Consider the following 23,347-nt stretch of genomic DNA (forward strand, 5'->3'; position numbering starts at 1 on the left):
CACCCTTTGTGCTCCTTTGTGTTTATAAAAGTGTTTTTCCAATATGCTTTCTCTTCCTGGCTGAGAAGCAGACAGCAGGTGGATATGATGTGCTCAGGTTTTCTAAAAGGTATGCTGTGATGAAAGCTGTATCACACATATCTACCCACAGGCCACTGTCCCCCCCTCCCCTGGAGCATGTGCACTTGTCTGTGTGATGACCATGCTGTTGGGACTATCATACTGCAAGAATGCTGGCTGCTAAAGCTCACCTCTGCAAGAAGAGACACACCCACAATGGTTGTGTCTCAGACTTTATATCCACACATCCTGTCAAGGTTCTCTTGAGTCAATAAGCACTTACCAATGATACGCTCAACATATGCCACAAGGGATATCATTAAATTGCTACCTGGTCTCATGGGATATACGTACCTCTGAACACATTTTTGCAGAGTCACAAATACGTACGCTCTGTGAAATAGATGTCACTTGTTTTTTTTATTATTACTATGATAAATGTAATGGAATCACATGGAAGCACTCAACATGCCTAACTTCTCATGATGATAGATTCACAGATTCATATCGGTGAATGTTACTCCCCTAGTAAAAATACATAGAAAGCAATGCAATATATTTCACATTTGTTTGCACATATGGATGCGCTCATAATTGGTGATTTGTTATGTCAGTGCTCTGCCTCCTTAGCTGGTGTGTTTTTGTTTTCCTTGTCCATGTGCTTTTGTTTTCCTTGTGTTCTAGCCCTGCCCCGCTCCCTGCCCAGTCTCCGCCCGCCTGATTGCCTGCACACCTGCTTCCCATCCCCTCCTCAGCCCTGCCCTATATCTTCCTTGCGTGTCCCTGTCCTGTTGCTATTTCGTCACAGTGCGTTTCTCCTGTTTCGTCCCCGCCGTTGCTTCTGTCTGCGTGTTTTCCCCGTTCTCGACTCTGCCCATATCCAGACCTCGTTTTTGCCTGCCGCCTTGCCACGATTGACTGACTGCCTGCCTGTCTGGTTTCTGACCCTGCCTGTTCCGGTTCCCGACCCTCATTCTGTCCACGGACTGCCTTCCGGTTTTCGACCCTGCCCGTTTCTGATTTGCGATTTGCCTGACAATTTCAATAAAGACGCTTGGAACTCGAAGCTCCCGTGGTCCGCGCCTGAGTCCTTGCCTGAGCCCTGACATGTTAAATGTGTTTTTGCGAATATATAACATTAGCTACTTTCCTAGCCAGTACACTATCCAGCTATCATTAGTATATTAGCTCAGCTTACACATGTGCTATAGGCTGTGATGGCAGCGAATGCAGACCGATCAGCTATCTTCTTTCCCGCACAAAGGCCACGACAACTTGAGCTTTGTAGCCAGCACATCGTGACAACCAACAGAAACACACCAACTGCTCTATTTATATAGTAGTGATGGGAATAACGGCTCTTTGAAGGGAGCTGGATCTTATGGCTCCTTTTCTGTCCGAGCTCATTGTTCTTTTAGGGGGCGGGGCTTCCTAGGTTTCTCTGCGAAATAATCATATAATAATGACACTCATATTACCAGACCTAATGTCATTGTGTATTTGTGCTTTACAGCGTAACCGCCATGAAACAATCGGGGAGGGGGAAAAAATTATTTATCTATAATCTCTCTCTGTCTGTCTGTCTCTCTCTTAGCGGGGATTGAACCAGCAACCCTTTAGTTACGATTCCTGCTCCATAACCACTAGGCTACACTGACTGAACTTAGGGCATGTAGTCAAATTTGGGTGCAAGGATAAAATGATTGGCTCTCAAGTACAACTCGGATCCCTTCATTTGTACCAAAGAGCCGTTCGAAAGATTTGGATCGGTCGCGAACATACCATCACTATTATCTAGCTAGCTAGCAAGAGAACTAAGAGAACGAACAGCATTCTTGCGATACATAGCTATGTACTACTGGGTACGTAAATTAAAGTACACTGAAAATACAAATCTAGCTAACACAGAAGCTGACAGCTCACTAGCCACCTAGCTACATAACGTACCTGCAGCTACAATTCTGACAATTGACAGCTTCAAGACAATGTAGCTTTTAAAATGATAAAGTCAACTACAGTCCATTTCAATGGCAAAATGATCGTAATGTTACATTAAAGTCTGAGCTTCTCTTTAGAACCCCCCAGTGGACATTTGTTTTTCAAAACTGTGGCAAAATGTACCTGAAAGAATATTTGTGGCTCTGAAAAAAAGTGTTCAGAGGTACATATATCCCATGAGACCAGGCTGTTAAATAGTGCTATGATGTAGTATACTGCACATTAACTATGAAATAGGTGAAGTTGATTTCCTTTACCCTTTCAGTCTGAGCAGGACTCGGCAGCATCTGTGAGACCATCATACCTAGAACTATTTAGCTACAAGAAGTCTTAAACCATCTAGTGACCAGGTTTCCTGTGATCTTGTGTGTTGCCATTGAAGAATGGCCTCCCACGATGATCTAACAGGGTCAGCCTAGCTACAACTTTATTCCTATTGTGAATGTTAAAGGCCCTGTGCCTTGGAAATGGCAATGGTGATGTTTATGCTGCGTGCTGTCTGGTCTGGTTGGACACATGGGCTTGTCCCACAATATTGTTTGTTCTACCACAGATAACAGTGACAAATCTATTCAGCTGGAGGGACCAAGGGAGATCTCCCAAGGAGCGCTCAACCACTCTGCTGGCAAATTTTGGATAAAAGAGAAGGAGGGACTGAAAAAAAAGAAAATGAAACTCTTTACTGTAATTTGAGAATTTATCGGAAAAATACTATTTTCTGAGTCCACACTGTACAGAGTGTACAGATAAAAAGCAGCCCAAAAAACTTAAATCCCTTGTTCCACAAAATGAAAAACCACACAGTGAAATATGCAGTTCCAAATTCCAACTGACATCTTAAGACAAAGACCACAAAAGAAAGAAAACACAGTGGCTGATGGACAATTTAAGCTGTCCTATTGTCTGGGAGCATATGCTGACTGTTGAATCTAATTGGGTCCTTTCTAAATGATCTTTGATGATGGCAGTATTTAATCTGCTAGTATGATGATCTAGAGCAGCTGAAGACACCTCATTAGCTCTGTAAAGACCTCTGTAGATGATAAAGTCCCTGGGTAATTTCCTCTAATTGGGGTCAAAGGTTAGATGACAGGGAATAAAAATAGAGGGCATTTGCAATCGTTTGTGCCCTGAGACCCACACAGGTTTCCATGGAAATTCTGGAAGCTGGCAGCTGCAGTGATGTCAGCCGTGCAAATTGCCAGGGCCTTATTCTCACTTACTGGGACGTCACCACCAGGCTAGTGCCACACACAGTAGGAGCAGTGTGCCCCTAAGGCTCAGGTGAACAAACCTGATGGGTCAGAGTGGGTAAAACTGCATCTCAGTGTGTCCGACTGAATATCACAAACTCAGAAGATCCCAAATTTCCCAAAAAGTGAATCATTCTCAGGGAAAAAATGGCAAGTTGGTGAAGCTGGTGAAGATTTGCTCTCCTTTGCTTGCTGAATGGTTGTACAGTGAGCATCACTTCTCCCCTTACAGCGCACATCAAGCTAATGCCATACTGTCTACAGTCACAATTCTGTATACCACTGTGACAGTCACTCTAGCTGACCTACCAGGATGCTGCAAACAAACAAAATTTCTAGGAAAGATTTTGCTGCATATGAATTTGTAAAGCTAAAAAGGTACATGAACGCTAAGTATTGATAGATGTGCAAGAAACAGACAATGAAACTGAAAAGAGACAGTGACACAAACATGTGACTAGATCCACAGCAAAGGAGTCCTATCAAATGAGAACATCACAAGGACAAGATACTCTAATCTGTGCAGCAGGGCTGTGCGACACAGCAGCCAGACCCAGTTTCCTCTGCTTCTGGGCAGTCAAGGAGATTACTGTGTCTGTTAGTCCTGCTCAAATAATGCTCATTTCAGATGTGCCCTGCCAAGCTGCTCTGTGTTTGTGTGATAATGTCTTCCAGGGAGAGCAATGTGTCAGTGTATACTGTCAGCATGAAGTGCTTTTGGTATGGGGTGGGGGTGGGGGTGAGAGTGGGGACAGGGAGGAACTGCATAGAACACTGCTGTTAATAGAATTCTCAAACATTGTGACAGAAATGGGGAACCAACTGGCTACCTTTGAAGGAAGGATACTACAGCCTGAAATACAACAGGTCCAGCATAGGGGAATATGAGTTTACCTTTAGTATGAGCCCCTCTAAATGAACCAAAACATGGTACAGAATGGACTATGCAATGCAATTTGATTGAGACCAGAGAATTCCACTCAAAAGCTGACTACCTTGTAAGTTCTAAAAGTCCTTATAGCAGAAGTGTCAGAGCCTCTGAGTACCGACTATGAAATAAGCTGTCTCAGATTTAAGGGAAATTTGACTGTCACACTTCTTCACCAAAGACCAAAAGATGAAAAGGCTATTATGAGATGATGCATTATTGCATAGTATTGTGCATACCTGCAGGCACAATATCTTAAGACATTGTGTTAACATTATTGTGCTATCAGAAATCTAAATACAAATCATATTAGACCTTTTAATGTGCTTTTCAGCCTTTCTCAGAGCAATGGGGCAAAGGAGGTTCACCTAATAGCACTGTTATAATTCATAATACTTCTATTCTGTGACAGTGTAGCGAAGGGCAAGAGCAGTCACCCCACCCGGCCTCGAACCCGGGTCTACGGAGTACAAATGTAGCAGCTTGACCGCAATGCCAAAGAGCCAGGCTCGTTGGTATGGCAGTCAGAGCGCATACTCAACCGTAGTGACAGCACTCTGCCACGCTGCCCTCCCCTTCGGGAAGCGCATCCATGCGCTTCACACACCAAGGTGTCCCTTGTGCATCCCCCCACCGTACCGAGCTGTGTGGACAGCTGCACAGTATGGCTGTCTGACCCAGATGAGATAAGGAGGAGCTTTAAGTGGCAAATGGGCATCAAGAAACAAAATTGAATTTATTTGTTAATGAATTCAAGTTAGTCTACCGGGTCTGACACGTAGTGAACGGAAATTGAAAAACTAAAGTCTACTTGAATGTGCAGTGAATATGGATCACTTGCAAGTGAATTTGGTGTGAATTTTCAGTAAATGATTAACAGGTATGCAAATATGACTCATCATTAGTTGATTCTGTTTCTTAATTGCAATTGCACATATGAGTTACCTTTGTGCCCTTTGCATTCATACTATTTGTAACAAAGAGATCAGACGTCTGGTTTCTGCTTAAAACCTTTTTCTGACTAGACTAAATTACAACTAAACCAAATAATGCTACATTAAATTAAATTATTTGTGAAGTGCACAAAGGCAGAAATACATTAAATGGAGCCAAGTAACATGAATCAGCTACTCACTGGTGATCTTTATTTACAGTGACCTGTAATACCTTACAGTGACATGATTCTTCGTACAACACAATCAAAATGAAATTTAGGATAATGATCAAAGGTAGATAAGTTTCCTGCCTTCCTTATTAGTAGCTCAACAGCCATCACAAATGAGAATCAATCCTGTGCCAAGCTTGCATGCTTTAACTGATCTTTGTATGGATGGCTTGACTCATGCTCAGTGTTCGCTCTCACCCTATCTAGATATTATTGAGATCAGTGAATGTGTGCTGGTCCTGCACAGAATCCATCCTTATGAACAGCATAGCAAAGTCCCCAGCCTTGAGCATGGCGCTAACAGAGCTAATCTGTGATTAATTACGATGCAAATTAGGCTGCACAGTCTAAACAAAGAGCCCAGTCTTCTGAGGAGTCCTGGGGTGAGTGCAGCACCTCTCTCCGTAGGATGACTGCACCGAGCAAGTTTCTTTCACTGGAATCTGGACCTTTCCCAACTTTCTACACAAACACACGCACACACACACACACACACACACACACACACACACACACACACACACACACACACAAAGTCTCAGCTTCCTCCTGGTGATTCCACTGCAGCTGCTGTAATCCAAAGCTTTGATTAACTGCCTCCATTACAAGACTTAATTAGTGACATCGCCTCTTTCCAGGAGTGGAGTGCTTCTGGCTCCAACCCTGGAGCTGACTGACACTCGGGAGGAGAGAGGCAAACAAACAAGTGCCTCTCCCCTCTTCCCAATGGCAATTATACAATAACCCCCCCCCCCCCCCCCCCCCCCCCCCCCCCCAAAAAAAAAAAGGTTGCTGCAGTCTGTTAAACATACTGAAGTTGTCACCACCACAAAAAGAACCACCATCACAGGGTTGCCAGGTTGAGGGCTGCTGGACTGTGATGGCAGTGTGTTGAAATGGGACCCTTCCTGCAAGGAGGAAGTGCACACACTGTTCAGCTACCTCAAATGCCCTGGCAGATGTAGTCAGCACGGCATTCTGAAAACTGTTAATTTGCTTACACTATGCTGCAGACATCAGCTTGGCAGCATCATTGATTTGTTACACTTCTGGATGTCTCCCATAGTGGGGCTTCCAGGGACAGATTGGCAAATGGAGCGCAACACAGGCTGATGGACAGATGAATGGGTGACAAAGATTTATCCCTCCTTTTCCCCCGCAAACAAATCCCAACGAGCACCTCTCTCAATTAAACCTGCCTTGTTTACCAAATCCCCATTTTGATCAATCTGTATGCTTTATATCTCTCTTTGGAGATTCTGGGGTAAGGAGATGCTGAGATACTGTGCAATGCAAAATAACTTTAAAATGTATACTCCCAAGTTATGTGCATCAGGAGAAATGCAATCACACACATCTTTTGTGTTACAGAGACCTAGACAGAGGACATCCTCCAGTGCACCTAACCTTTACCATTTTGCCTTATTTATTCATTCCATCCAGGGTGATGTAATTATCACTGGTGATGAGGTGAGGCAGCAGGGCTGGGTACAGTCATTTTACACAACATATTCACAGGAATGCAAACAAAATGCTCCCAAAGCTGAACCTCTCAATTTCTGCTCCCAAATGATGTGACATGAGTTAAGAAGTGACAAAAAAGGCATTAAAGGCTAACAAGCTTTTGTTCAGTGTTCTTCTTCCTTGCCATTTTTCCTCTTTTAACCTCTAATATCTAGTGTAATTTCCCAGGTCCTCCATTGCCCCAGTGCACTCTGATTAATATGGCAGACTCTTGATTATACCTCTCCATAGAGTGACAATTATAAAATGCATCAAGAATGCGAGCAGAAAGACAGCCCCAGGTAACATACTGTGGACTGACAGTGAAAATGTGCTTCATATATTGAATGATGGCTAGACCTCCCCACCCCACTGCAGTAATCATGAAATATAACCAAGTATGTGCAGTGTGCATGTCTATGGACATCATGAAACACCATGGCAACCATTTTAATTAGCAGTAAAATTCTGTACCAGAAGGCAGAGAGAAAACTCAACAATAATGTGTTCCCTACATGTTCAAATGAACTTGGCAGTGACATACCACTACTTTTCGATGCTATTCTTGTTTTATTAGCAAAGTAAACTCCATCTATGATAATAATCATAATCCAGCTAATTATGTGTTGTGACATTACTGCATGAGTGGCTAACAGTACAGATCCTATTCAGGTAGTATTTTTAGTGTGGATTTTATACAGATCTAATATAGTGCAGTCATGTAAATAGCACAGAAAGCAAGATACACTCAGGATTCATGTAGCCATGCAACCAGCTGGGTGAATTCCTGAAGCCTTATTGCAGTAAAAGCCAAGCAAGTGGCATACAGGTTGGTGTACCACTTGTTTATCTTTCCTTTGTAAGCTGTTATGGATAATACAGTCAGACAACTGACTAAATGCAAATGTAAATGCAAATTGTCCTTTGACCCCTAGTTCCTGTCAATAGCAGAATAGTTTCCACAGTACCACAATGTCCAGTCGAAACAGATCTTGCAGAGTGGGCTTGTGAGATAGTGGTTCTGTGGAGATGGGGGCTGTGTCAGTAGTGTTGCTCCTTTAATAACAAGGATTGGAGCAGTCTGTAAGTACCCTTCTCATAGGCAAGACAACACACATGACAAAAACACTGACTTTCTTGCAGGCTAACTGACAGCATTAGTCAGGCAATAGCATTAATGCTGTGATGTCATGGTCATAAAAAAGCCAAAGGCTTGCATAGCCATTCTACCACAGACAGTTAACCAGGACCCTGGGCAATCCATGTTCCTTCTTGGCTGGGCTGAAGAATTCCTGGTCACCACATACACAAAGCTATGTAGTTTAGGAGCTGCAGCGGCCTGGACAGACGTTTTGGACGTAATATATGGAGATGGGTATCTTATCATCACAGAGAACGAATCTTTGGTGCTACTCTCCATAACAGGGAGGCTTGCGTGAGAGGAGGGCAGCACCATGTCCCCCTCTAATAAATTATCAGAGACCATGTCCTGTGCTCTTATATTCCTTTGCACTCTTCTGTTGTGTCCATCCAGTCCCGTGAGGGCCAGTTTATGCAAGCTTCCTGAGGTTCCACATGCATAAAAGATCACCTGTCCCCAAGGTTCTTCTGACCTTGGCCCTACATGCCCTCCATGGATTATTTTTTTAAAGACAGACTGTTAGCTGTCCTGGGGAAAAGCTTATCAACATACGTGAGTATTAATGTTCAAATACACTTGGATTCAGTTCCTTTTCTTTTTTTATTCACCCTTGCTTTCCCTAAGGTAATTCTGCAACCTCTTATCATTCTGTGCCCCTGGCCTATCTTGAATGTGAATTTGGGATTTATAATGTTCAATACCGCTGGGATGATGCTTGCCAATGCAGCAGGGTGAAAGAGGATTAGTTTTATTAGATTTCTGCTGAATTGCACATGCCACTCAGTGTTGCAGGGAAGACCTCATTTCACATAGCAGCGTGCACCAGCAGCAGCCAGGCCCAGGGACATAAGTGCAAGACAGCCCCTCTCACGGCAAGTTCTGTTTTACCTCAATGAAGGGTGCATCACTTTACCTGCCTTAGCCCTTCTCTGGTGTTCCGCATGATCCTCAGCATGTAGTTAGAGCGTTGGCCTTTGCTGTTGAACTCGATGTGACCAGTTAGGCCTTCCAATTCTACCTATGCAAGAGATAGACACAAAGCACATATATCCAAATATAAAGTATACTCTTCAAAGAATACCAACCACTACTGCTTTGATATCTGAGATTTTCTACATATGTATTGGCATATATTTTTCAATGCATTCTACAATATGTTAGTAAAATTACACAAATGAAAATCGATACATTAATAAATGATAAATGATACATTTCTGTGTGTTCTAGGTAGTATGTAGGCTAAATAAACTAAATAGTAGCTACATAAACATTTCTGAGTTCCAGTGACAGCTGGGACACAGCCCACATCTGTCCATCACATTTCTCGCTGACGGACAGATGAGGCACAGCACCCTCCAACCAGTGACAGGATGATTGACAGCTCTATTTCCAGACAGTGACAGCCAGGCCCTGCCCCCGTAGATAGACCGCCTTACCATCCTCAGATAGTTCATCAGGCTGGTGCCATGCTCCCAGATCTTGGAGGACTTGCAGGACAGCTGCGTCGCCCCCACGTTCTGGCTGCGGTTCAGCTCTTGGACGGCCGCCACAACTGTGTGGACTGCGTCGTACATCAGCGCTGAGGAAAGCTGGGTGGGAGGGCAGGGTGTGGGGTGTGGGAAGCCGTCATACACTGGCACTCACAACCAAAACACAAGGACTCTAGTCCCTGGTCAACTTATATCCTTATAGCAGGGCGCTATCACCTTATAGTGCTAACCAATTTAAGTGTGCATACAACTTAGAGAGACTGACAACTACATAGTGAGTAAGGGGTGAACAAAGCTTCACTAAGAGAGGCTAGGGGTCAGTGTAGGAGAGTCTCAGCATTTGTGGGGGATATAATCTTGAAATCCCTGAATGGAGAATGGGGAAATCCACAAACATTGTATTGTACAGATATTTGACTTCTGCACAAAGGAGAATTGTTCCTGACACACACTAAGCATTTAATGTGTACCACTTTATGCATGTATAATAACATGTAACATTTAAAATATACCAACACAACAAAGAAGTGATTAATATGTATGCAGTAATGCAAGCAGAGGCACAGAGAAGCTTGCTTTGAGATGCCTCTAAAGAATGAAACTCCTTCAAAATTAAATTCAAATGCTTTATGAGAATAAATGGATGTTGTTTGTTTAAATGATCAAAATTCTACAGTGCACAGGTTGGGTGGTTTGCCTTCTAAATAAACCTTTTAAATCAACAGTCCCTGCCTCACTTCTCTCTTTGTTGTTTCTCATGAACGGCAGTGAAGCGTCCAAAGAGCCCTCTAACTGAGGGTGGCCATTCTTCACCAAAGAAACGTAAATCAAATTCTGTACATCCTAAAGTACAGATCAAAATGAAGGTAGAGTTGGAAGAAATGGAAACTGAAGTGGTGAGTTAATTTAGGTTTGAAACCCATTGTAAATCAAGCATGAAAGGGGAAGACTTCAGTGCAGCATACCTGTGACAGACAGGTGGTGGCAGTTACAATTTCAGCTCTGATGAAATGAGAGCATTACTGGATGTTGATTAATGATATGTTTATGAAATAAATATATATTTTATTATTATTAAGTTAGTTTTCAAAAAACAGCCTTGCTCATACACCACTTTTGGAAAACTGCAGGCTTCTAAAATAAATCCTTTTTCTATAGTTTTTTACACTAACATGATTAAGAATGTTTGATACAAAAAAGATAAATCTGTGAACTAGTTTTACTGGTAAAATGTACAACATAAAGCCTAACACAGAGAGAGAGAGAGAGAGAGAGAGAGAGAGAGAGAGAGAGAGGAAAGAAGGTGTAGGAACATGTGTGTACAGTGAGTGGTGGAGAATCATCAGATGATCACAAGTGTGTGACCTTAGTGTTTGGCAACACTGGATCTGATATTTGTAAGTCCTCCAATCCTTCCCTATCTCCCACCATCAGAACAGCTCAGGGCTGAGGACACTCCAGCTACATCTTCCACTCAGCTCAGAAGGCCAGCTGGAAGACCGCATTTCACACAAGATACAGTATTACTACATTTCTTCAGTGACCCTACTGTGGGTTGTAAATTTGTCTGTTGCATTCCTGGATTGTTGGGGTGGCTGAATTTAGCCTCAGTGTGATCTATCCAGAATCAGGCTTTTTCACAGCTGGCCCCAAGAGGGTGCAGTGTCGAGTGCAGGCAGACAGACTGGTGGTGCTGGTGCTGGTGAGCACCATTGGCTCTCATCCAGTCGGGTCTCTACCACTGACGTTTAACAAGACGACCCACACTTACATGCATGCCCTGTAGGCAACAAAAAGAAAAAAAAAAGAAAAACGCATCTTCTTTCTCCAGATATTGTTCAGTTAAGAACTAGAACCTGATAAAATTAGGGAAGACATAAGGAGAAGGGATTTAATACCATTTCTTAATTTCGGTTCTCGTATTGAATCTGTCAAAATGGTTATTCTGCCGAGATTATTGTATCTCTTTCAATCGCTTCCACTAGATATATCAGATCAACAGTTCAAGGAGTGGGATAAACTCATCTCGCGGTACATTTGGCAGGGGCGTCGACCAAGAATCAAATACCAGAGTTTACAGTTAGCAAAGAATAAGGGGGGGGGGGGGGGGGGTTGCGCTCCCGTGTTTAAAAGACTATTATATTGCAGCTCAACTGAGACTGTTAGTGTGCTGGTGCAATCCAGAATATAATGCCAGATGGAGGGAGTTAGAAGGGGCTATATCAGCAGAGTTCCCAATACAAGCGGCAATAGGGGATAAGGGGTTGATGAATAAGCTAACTGATCTGGGAAACCCCTGGATTGCTTTACCAGTTAAGTTGTGGAATAGGATAATAGATAAAAATCATTTGAAAGAGGCGATAAAAGTTTTGAGATGGTGTGCATATGATCCAGATTTCATGCCCAAAAATTTGGATGCAAGATTTAAGGGTTGGAAAACTCATGGATTAACAGCATATTGTACTCTCTTGTGTAAAGGGTCAGTGAACAGTTTTCAAAATCTAAAGAGACAATTTGGGCTAAATAATGATGACTTCTATAGATTCCTACAGATTCGTCATTATATTGAGAAAATAAGGAAAGAGATCAAACAAGAGCAAGGGGATAATATTTTGTTAAAAGTTTTTATGGATGCATATGGTTCAGGCTCAGGCCAAAAAACCATCTCAAGACTCTATAGGGGATTACAAAAAATGAAAGATAGTCCGCTGCAAGTGAAACAGAAATGGGAGAGGGAAGGAAATCTAGTCCTAAATGAAGAAGATTGGGAACATTTATGTGAGATACAATGGAAAACCTCAAATTCAACACTATGGAGAGAGTTTTGTTGGAAAAACCTTATCAGATTTTTTATCACTCCAGCTCAAAAAAGACATTACACTAATTCATCTAAATGTTGGAGACAGTGTGGAAGCCTCGAGGCAAATCATTTTCACATATTCTGGTGTTGTTCAATATTGTTCCCTTTCTGGCAGGAGGTCTACAACATTCTGCAAAAAGTATTCCAGACAAACATTCCTTTTGAGTTTGTGACATTATATTTAGGAGTTATACCATCAGAAAATGTCTCCGTTAATGACAAATACTTATTTCAGATTTTGAGTGCTGCTTCTAGAAAAGCCATAACAAGGAAGTGGCTTAAACTAGAAAAACCAGGAGTGGACGAATGGTTTGATATAATTTATGACATTTTTAAGATGGAAAGAATTACTTTTGCTATAAGATTGCAGCGGGATCTATTTTTGAGAAGATGGGAAAAATGGATTAGATATGTTAAACAGGTTCGACCATCATTTGTTTAAGGTTTGGATTTATATCCATTCCCCACCCTTTTTATTTTATTTCCTGTCAACCCTTTTGTATCGGTGGTTTTGTTTTTAGAATCGCAGATATACACCCCAGTATTATTGTTCTATGGAGTTAAATTCTCAATTATGAATTTTATAAATGTAACCATGTAAAATCATAATAAAAAGAGAATTGCAAAAAAAAAGAACTAGAACCTGAGCTTCTCTTGCGGATGAATTTGTAATTAGTCCTCTTTTATGGGGGAATATCTGACAGGCTCCAAAATATGATTGCCTGATTAATTACAGATAAGAGCTAATTAAGAGGAAATGGCAACTGGAGCAATGTCTGGTTTCTAAAGACAGCAGTGTTGATTTTTCAGCATCCCTCTTCCTCTGAGACACAGATTAACCCTCCTCTGCATCATGCCTCACACTGCAGGAGTGGATGACAAAATAGCAATATCTGACTCAGAACATTTCATCTCCAGTGTTTTGACCTCTTTTAGTGCTTCCACAGAATCCTCTTTAGCATGCCTGGTGACCTCTTGAGTTCCATGCGTCAGTATTTTCAGTGGAATGCATTTAAATATAGCCGAAGTTGTTTAGTGTAAAAAATAAAAAACAAGGCTGTTGTTTTGACTGAAAGTTGAGATAAAAATGAAACCTCCACAAAGGAAGCCTTCTGCTATTCAACATAGAATTGGTTAGTCATTTTTACTTGAATTTGCACAATGCTTGTGCATGTTTATGACTTCATTCGTGTTTACACTCATTTTCATTACAAGGTCATATGAAATGACCTTGTTTTTATCAGTAATAATTCATAATTCGTACCTTACATGTACCTAACTCTTGAACTGCATCCTCCCCTATCCACAAAGCCTGCCATGTGACACAGCAGTGCACTGAGCCAAAGACCAAGGTCTGATGCTAGGGTGCAGCATCATGTTCTGTAGTGGATACTTCTCTATTCAGTCACCAACAAAACTGCCAAGACCAGTTATACTGAGCCAAAGGGCAAAGCAAAATGAACTAATTGTACTTTTGTTTTGGCTCTAAAGCGGGGAGGGTGATGTCACCCTCTGTACCAGACTCTCTCATGCTCAGTCATGTCACCGAGGTCCTTCATACGATGGGGTGAACGGACTTTCCATTACGTTTTATGATATTTAATGAACTATGACTGAAGCTCTCCCAATGGAAACCAAAGTATTTTAATCTTTTAGTAAAAGTATATTTTACTGTATTACAAATATCATTGTATTTTGTGACCGTCTTTTAGCTTGGATTGTGCGCAAAACTAGCCGCATTCGTAAGTTGTATTGTGAGCCTTGTGGGTGACATGCTAGTACACAGCCTCAGTGTGAATATACAGACATGGGCATGGCCCCACAGCTCACCGGTGCCCCAGCGAAGGGGGCATGGTCGCAGTTCTCCTGCCAGGACCGGTTAAGGCTGAGGAGGAAGTCCTGGAAAAAGGGGTGGCTCTGGTCAAAGACAGAGAAGCCCACAATATTGACGCGCTGGTCAGCCACAGTGTCCAGCTGCAGCAGGGAAAATTCCTGTGAAAGGAGAAGTCAGGTGATCACAAATAGTTGTCCGTAGTCTTGCTCCAACCAGCATGAGTCTTGGCAAGTAGCAAACAGGGTAAAACTGTCAAATGTCATCTGCAGAGTTGAAATCAATTCCATTTCAATTGAATCAATTCAGGGAATTAACTGAAGTTCACTTAACCAAAGTAAAATTGACCTCCATTTTTCTATGAAGATTTCTTTTTCGATAGATGAATTGAATTTCAGTTCATTTCCGTTCTTTTTCAATTCACTCTGGTTGTCCGTGATTCAATGATTTGAATTAACCACACTGACTTACCATGGAGACCAAGGTATTCTGATTCATTTAAATAGGACAGCATATAACATTTTGGGGTTCAAGAAGCTTAAATCTCCCATGACAAGAATCAGATAATTCTCCTCCAGAAATTGTTAGGAAGAGTATTAAAACTGTATTTTAAATTTCTATTGTTTCACATAAAACTTTTAGTAACACATCAGAGTGTGATGCAATTATTGATAAATTAATAAAACATTAATAATGTCACCATGCATAATTTATATTGCATTACCATGCATATATTGCATATTACATTGCTGATGTTTAAACATACATCCTAGTGGACCTATTGTTAAGGAGAAAGTCAAAACTGTGAAAATTCCACATATGATCATGGGTTAACAAAAGGTCATGAGTAATAAATTGTATAATAAAAGTGGTTTTAATTCACTTGATGTTGAAGGTAATGACAATGTGACCCACTGTCAAGCTGGGCATGGTGACAGCTGTAACTAGTCCCACACTGCAGTGTTTGTTTGGAAAATCCACTGCTAAAAAGGTGTTGCTGTGGAGACAGTAGCCTTTGTAAGCCATCCTCTGCAGCACACACTGCACCTGGGGACTGACTGGGCAATCACTGTGGTGACCCTCAGGTGTCAGATTCATCATTACTGTGTATTACTGTAGCTGTCCCTGGTAAATCTCGCTCTGACATAAGCACCCTTGAACAAAGTATGACTGCACTCAGAGAGTTCATACTGCATGCAATAACTTTTCAGGACTTGCAGAGGAGTCAGAGAGTTTGGGATCTCTCAAGGTCGAACATGACACTATGATAGATTCACTCTCAATTAGAAGTGAAACAAATAGGTCTGCTGCAGTTCTCACAGCAGCCACTCATGCCAATGATGTCCTTCACGTAGGCCATGTGATAGGCTGAATGGACTTTCCATTAAACTTGAGTTATGTTCTTATATTCTACGTGTGTTATAATACGTAATGAACTATGACTGAACCTCTCCCAGCACAAACCGAAGTTGAGTTGATGGGGGCTGAGTATCAACCTACTATAATTAAATGTAAAGTTCAGTTATAACACACGTAAAAGGTAATGTCGAGCATAATCAACAGATACAGGGAACATAATCTGTAAACATGAAATTGACAAACCCAGGACTGGAAGGCTGATACGGCTGTCTAAGAAGGAGTAGTGATGCTTGAAAAGATGATACATATATTGGCAACTGAAGTGGCAAGTGCAAAAACCTCAACAAAATTAAAATCCTAAAGTAATGCATTAGTTTTGTCATGCATGAAACAACAAAAATGCAAACCATCAATTCTGTGTGAGTTGTATAAACACTTACATTTGAAATGTATGCTTAGCATTGTGATGGTCATATTAAAGTTTATAAGATGGATTTCATGAATAGTAATTTCACAGATACTGTTTTGAGTCTTGATAAAGTCTGTTTAAATACGTGTAGCACCATGAATTTTTTTGACAGCTTAGCATCACCTCCACTCCTATTTTTGTCCCATACACACCTGTATAGTCACAACTAAGACTGCTCCATACCCAGTCTGTTAACTGCATTGACGTGACTCAGGATATAAATGTTAAGGGTCACTAAGTGGTATCCCCTTAAGGTTGTCCCACTGAACAAACAAACATGATTGTGTGGGATCAAATTCGTACACACACAAACACACATACAGAGAGACAGAGAGAGAGGGATAGTGGAGAATGGTAGGGAGAGGGAGGGCCCATGTGTGCTGGCCATTCCAGTGACGTATGACTCCTTGTCACCCTCCTGGAATAATGAGCTCCCAAAAGCCACACTCACATTGCAGTCTCCCTTGACCCCTTTCCACCCGTATTTCTCCCCTTCCCCTTTACAATATGCAAACGCTGCAATGTGGGCCCCCACTTTTGGGCATCCTGTTTAGAGATTATTTTTACAGCAACAGAAGTTAACAGAGCAGGCTTGCATACACTCTGCACAATGCTAAAACACAATACTTGCAAAAGCTTGTTGGAAGTCCTATGCTTTTCATTTGAAATGGCAATTTATGGATGAGCAGACCTTCTCTAAAAGGCCAACCATTCCCTTTGGGCTTTGTAGATGTGGCTTCATCACCATTTACATAAGCCCACAGAATTGTAGAGCCTCACGCCCCAAGATAGTTTAATCTTCTTATATCTCATGGCAGATGGTTACAACTTTCTGAAATTCTTTTTAGGGAGTGGAACATGACATCAGGTATTTTGTATTTTTAGTGCACAGCTTTAAATGATGAGGGAAGCTTATAGCATCAATGAACTCATTTGACTTTGACTTTATCATGTGGTCAGCAGAACCCTTCCTAAAGAGGATGCTTGGATTGCAGCTGGTTTTACCACTTGCAAGACTGTGCAGACAATCTGTACAAAAAGTGATAAGGGAAGTGAGATGCCAGCCTGAAATCTAACAGGGTTTGAACCCACCAACTTCAAAACAGAGATCAGTTGTTTCTCCAAAGCCTAGCATGCACAATAAGACTTTTGAAAACGGCAAGCAAATATACTGAGTGGGCAGTAGCAAAACTGGTGCTTCAGTGGTGTCAGGGCTGACTCACAGAACCAATTTTTAAATCAGTGATTAGTGTTACAGTAGGTGTCACCACCTCAGGACTTGGAAACTATTTCTAAGCTGCGTGGTGCCACCCACTTGTCAGTAGTCTATAATAAAGTTACATAACAGAATATAACACCCAAATACACAAACTGACAGCAATCCATCTATTGTTTGTCACTTCTTTTAGTAGATGTCCATTGATGTACAGTAAATATATGACAAAAATATGCTCTGCAGAAGGTAAGTTCTTCATGTGCCCTTTTGTTGCTCAAGTCTTTTGCCATTGTGTTTTTTTTTCCATGCTTCTGTTTTCTCTGCTTTCTCCTTTTCTACAGGAAACAGCTGATTCTTTTGAGTCAGTGAAACCACACTTTTTCTTTTTTCCAACCTTCAGATATCACATACAAAAATGGATTTACAGTCATTATCCAATTTTTGTATTGATTTTACTAACCAAACAGAAACTGGAGACAGTCACTAATTCACGTACAGCACATAATAAACCATCTTTAAAATGAATTCTCTTGCTCTAGATTGCATGCCAGAGGATTTTAACAACAGATGTACCTAATGGCTTCATTTAACACCTGAAGGAGTGTGCTGTGCACATGTAGACATATTGACCTGCAATACAGGCTGCTAATGTTAAATATCTTGGTTTATAGAGTTCTAAAAGAAAAACAAATTAATGGGACATGGCCCTAGTCAGTATTAACTGTCTTTTATGGCAAGGTCCCTAAAACTGAATGTGATTTAGTGAAAGTTTTTTCACATGTGAGTCTTGACACACTGCTCAAGGCCACTCACAGTTAACCTTTCTTGTAAGCACCTGATATGCTACATGATGTAAGGTGTTGAGATGACGCATGATTTCAGCATGCATGTAGCAGTTTATCTGGGAATCGCAGTAACAGCTATTATAATAGTGAAAACAGGGATAACAGCTATAAACTGTGTACTATGACCAAGCATATATAGCAGAGCAAGAGAAGCCAATAACAAGACAGACAGACAGCTAGCCCTCTTCCACCTCATCCTTTGTTTCTCCTCTTTGAGCTATTAATTATTACAGCTAGGAGCATAACTAACTGTTTAGGAAACTTTAACATAACTAGGGGGTTGCAGATTCAAATTCTTGAAGACACAATGCATCATATTTCTTGGGGAATTAAAAAATACTATGTGATGTTTTATTCAATTGATATTCAGAACTCCAGATCACTGTTAGGGATATTAGTATTAAATTATAAAGGGCTCTTACTTTTGCATCAAAAAAACATTATTCACAATTGAAGAATTGCATTTAGCCAACAAGCCACACTTGCAGAATCTGTGCAACAATGCAATTGGAGTTTTATGACAGAGTGATTACTGTCACAGTTTGAATGTTCCCCCAGTGTAGGCAATAAGTCATTTCATGCTCAGATCAATTGCCATGTAAATTTAATTTCAGGGCAAAAGCTTCTTGCTGCTTACTGATTATCTTTTTTTTTTTTTTGCTGAAAACTGCAAATAAGAGTCTTGCTAAATGTCATTGCCTCTCCCAGCATATCTGCACACTGTTATACAGAGAAATTATTATATTTGCATCATCAAATTGTCTTTGTTTGAGCCAACAGCATCTGCCCATTTGAAAACACACCACACATAAAATACCTCACTCCAAATCTTTTCCTCACACAAACTCATATGCCAGGACATATTCTGAAGATCCACAGAACAATACTAGTTGGTGAACCATCCATCTCATGGCTAATTCTCTCTAAAATGTTATTTAAAATGCCTCCATTGCTTCTAGCGGTCTCTGTTGCCGGTCAGGCCATTTTATATAATAAGATCAGTCCGTCTTGTTGATTTTCAGCAACACAAGAACTGCAATGCATGCATGTGGATTGGCAATGAAAGTAACTCCTGTCGTGAGGCTCCTTTTAAGATCAACATCTACTCATGTTTTGCAATTGATATTTCCAAACCTCATCCTAACAAAGGGCATCCATATTCTAATGGATGTTCACAGGGCACATGTGATGGAATTTGACATTGTTCTGTCATTTTTTATCTTAGCAAATGCATCAACTTAAGTTATCTGTTCAGCCTTCATATTTAGTTTCAAGCATCTTGCGTATGTGCTCAGCAATGATGCCATGAGAAAATCTATTGGCTTAGAGTTCTAGAGCAGGGCACCATTGTTCTTGAGAGTAATTTACAATTATTCACTGTGGACAATTTTTTACCTCACTCAGTGCAGAAGCACTCAGTGATGGCCTCTTTGAATCAGAAAGCACCGAGGTAGGGGCTTTGAATAAAGACAAGTTATTTCAAGGGGACAGAATGATGAAATATGTATGTTGACCTCTTGTCTCTGCCATCAAGTTCCTTTAAGACAGTTGGGGTTGGATTTGGACATGAGATGTTAACCGTTACACTGTACAGAGACCACGAAAAAGGAGACAAGGAAACATTTTATGTATTTATTGCTACTTGCTCCCCCATCACTCAAAAATAAGGATCAAATCTCTTTTCCCTCATTCCATTTCCACTATTCAATTTTTATTGCCATTGCATTATTATTGCTACCAGCAGCATATTCAAATATGAAATTAAGTAATTAGGTAGTTTTCTGGACTCAGAAATATTGAATGTTTGTCTTGTTTACAGTTTTTTTTTTAAATATTCCAACAAAAAGCAACAACTGTACTGTATGCTTCTACTGTATTTGATTTACACTAGGTATACAGTGCAGAACTCATATCACGTCATCATTTACAAAACATAATTAGTGTTACACCTTTCTGTGTGTAGGAAAGTTTTCACTTTAGAGCATTATTGTGTAATATTATTTCATCAAATGCGCGTCAGCTTGTTTTAATGGTTCTCCTCATGAATACTAATGTTCTTTATGATTAACTTCATTATCACAATAAATCCAGTCTAATAAAAGAAGTGAATTAGTATTTACAAAAACAGACTAACTTTAAAATAGTATTATTATTGTATTCAGTTTTGGGAAAAAAATGCATTTTGATTTCTACGGTACTAAAATGAACCCAGCCTTATTCAGCAGTATGGACTGTAAGCAGAGCTTTGCAGATTCAGTTTCCAGATGGTGCACTGCTGTTCTACTCCTGAGCATGTTACTTAAACTTAATTACTTCAGTCAATAAATACAACTTAACCCCATGTAAATCAGCCATGATAAGGGTGTCTACTAAGCAAATAATTAATATAAAGCCATTGCGTAAAGGTTATACAGAGACTGGTACAAGGACTCAGGAAGTCATAGCAGGTAGTTACTTAGCACAGATGTCATGGCTTTAATGCTGCTCTGAGATTTAGGCAACAAACTCATGCTATTCTATGAACACTGGTGGAGCCATCCCCTGCCTTCTTCCACCAACCACTGGTGGAAGAATCTCATTTATCAGTGTATCAGTGTCATTTTTGGCATTCCCTGGCACACTGTGGCTGGATGGATTTGTTTTTAATGAGTCAAAAAATGTTTACCTTGGTAAGGGAGGTGAAGTGGAGAATGTGATAATTCTGTGGTAGAAATTCACCCTGACTCATCTCCAACAAATCACTTCTGTTATCTAATGCTTCGTAGTGTTAACTATGGGTTAAGTAGAGTCTTCATTAAGACAGACACTATGAAATAATGGATACATTTTTTGTAAGTCGCTTTGGATAAAAGCGTCTGCTAAATAAATAAATGTAAATGTAAATGTAAATAAATGTTGACATTAAAGAATGGTAGCATTTTATTAATGGTTATAGGTAATGGTTATAGGACCTTAATTAATAAAGTGTTATCCCCAAATTTAAGATGCTGTTTTTGTTTAGCTGTTGTTGTTGTCTGCTTCTCAGTTTCAAAGACTGTCAAACTCATAATGAACTGACAGATAAAGGCCTAGTTTCCAGTGAATATTTGATCTTGATGTATTGTGGATAGACTGTGGTAGCGATTTAAAATGTAAGACACACTAAATGCAAGTAGATCTGTCAGTGCTCAGATAGATGAATGGGATATAGAGCTGGCAGTAGATGTAACAAATAATAATGAAAATCACTCAGACAAATATATGCATTAGCTGGGATTAGTGCTCACCAAATTAATCAAAGACATCATATATCAGTATGATCTAGGCAAACTGAACTAAAACTAGCAGAGAATTAAAGTGTAAACACTGATACTTTATTAACTACAAAAACAAAGGTCAGTGAGATAGAGAAAGTAAGTGAGTTGCTCTTGGCTCAGGGAAGACTTCCTTGAGGTCTGCTGCAAAAGGCTCAAACTAGAATAAAGGTAAGTAATGAGCTAGCTGTCAAGGAAGGCATGTAAATGCCTTCAGAGTATACTTACACAGAGCAGTGACAGCCTCTCTGCTAACTACTGATTAGCAAGCTGTTTTGGATAGCAAGATTGCAGCAGATGATATCCACACAGAGGAGTCTGAGAAGTAGGGAGAGCTGGATTGCTTTTCAGCCATTTATGCTAAAAGGCCTTCAGACCATTACACCAACAGGGAATGTAATGACATTGTATTCAAATACATATACTCTAATATGGAGTTGGTCCCCCTTTTGCAGCTATAACAGCTTCCACTCTTCTTGGAAGGCTTTCCACAAGATTTTGGAGTGTTTCTGTGGGAATTTTTGCCCGTTCATTCTGTAGAGCATTTATGAGGTCAGGCACTGATGTTGGACAAGAAGGCTTGGCTCGCAATCTTTGTTCCAGTTCATACCAAAGGTGCTCGATGGGGTTGAGGTCAGGGCTCTGTGTGGGCGAGTCAAGTTCTTCCACACCAAACTCATCAAACCATGTCTTTATAGTCCTTGCTTTGTGCACTGGGGCACAGTCATGTTGGCCTTCCCCAAACTGTTGCCACAAAGTTGGAAGCATAGCATTGTCCAAAATGTCTTGGTATACTGAAGCATTAAGATTGCCCTTCACTGGAGATAAGGGGCCTAGCCCAAACCGTGAAAAACAGCCCCATACCATTATCCCTCCTCCACCAAACTTCACAGTTGGCACAATGCAGTCAGGCAGGTAACGTTCTCCCAGCATCTGCCAAACCCAGACTCGCCCATCTGATTGCCAAACAGAGACGCGTGATTCGTCACTCCACAGAACACGTTTCCACTGCTCCACAGTCAAGTGTCGGTGTGCTTTACACCACTCCATCCGACGCTTGGCATTGGACTTGGTGATGTGAGCTGCTCGGCCATGGAAACCCATTCCATGAAGCTCTCGCCGCACAGTTTTTGTGCTTACATTAATGCCAGTGGAAGTTCGGAACTCTTCAGCTATGGAATCAGCAGAGTGTTGGCGACTTTTTTGCACCATGCCTTAGCAGTCGTTGACCCCACTCTGTGATTTTACGTGGTCTTCCGCTTCGTGGCTGAGTTGCTGTTGTTCCTAAACGCTTCCACTTTCTAATATCACTTACAGTTGACCGTGGAATATCCAGCAGGGATGAAATTTCACAAACCATCTTATTGCAAAGGTGGCATCCTATCACAGTCCATATAGTGTATATTGCACCTTGGAAATAAAGGTTTGACATTGTTAGGAGACAGTTCTGTGGAACGGCACAGCGTCTGATCTGGAGACAAGTGATGTGTATTAGAATACAAAGCAATGCTGCTACATCCGACCGGAGCCAAAAGGCGCCTCTTGATGGTAACAGTCACAGAACACGGTGTTCCCCATGACCATATATGGACCTCACTTCCGAAGTTTGAACCCTACGGAGCCAATTAGGTTACGAGGTTTAGGAGAGACCCAATTAGAGAGGGAGCTGTTTAGCAATGCATAGCTCCACAAAACCAATCCAAAACAGCACCCCCTCTGGTCATTGTAACCCATATGTAAATGTACCTATTGTACCTGTATAAAAAATAACTAAATCCTATACTTGTCGAACTTCTGCTCCATGCTGATGTTCCCACGGCCAGCTGAGCAAGTGTATGTAGTAAATGTAGTAATTTGACTTTTTTTTCATAATCACTGCTTGATGCAGAAGGCATCAAATCAACATTGTTATTCACCAGTACCTTTGTGTAAAAAG

General features: G+C 41.0%; 1 protein-coding gene across 2 annotated transcripts in view; it reads right to left on the reverse strand.

The window, feature by feature from the left end:
- LOC118774310 (glutamate receptor ionotropic, kainate 4-like) overlaps positions 1-23,347 on the reverse strand; it is a 373,600-nt gene that overhangs the window by 35,099 nt on the left and 315,154 nt on the right. For both annotated transcript variants that reach the window (XM_036523569.1, XM_036523570.1), the window contains 3 exons: positions 14,229-14,390; positions 9,485-9,637; positions 8,962-9,066 (listed from right to left, as the gene is read on the reverse strand). In XM_036523569.1, coding sequence (XP_036379462.1) covers positions 8,962-9,066; positions 9,485-9,637; positions 14,229-14,390 — 420 coding nt within the window. The remainder of the gene's footprint in view (positions 1-8,961; positions 9,067-9,484; positions 9,638-14,228; positions 14,391-23,347) is intronic.

The sequence above is a fragment of the Megalops cyprinoides genome, chromosome 3, assembly GCF_013368585.1.
Source record: "Megalops cyprinoides isolate fMegCyp1 chromosome 3, fMegCyp1.pri, whole genome shotgun sequence".
Taxonomy (NCBI): domain Eukaryota; kingdom Metazoa; phylum Chordata; class Actinopteri; order Elopiformes; family Megalopidae; genus Megalops; species Megalops cyprinoides.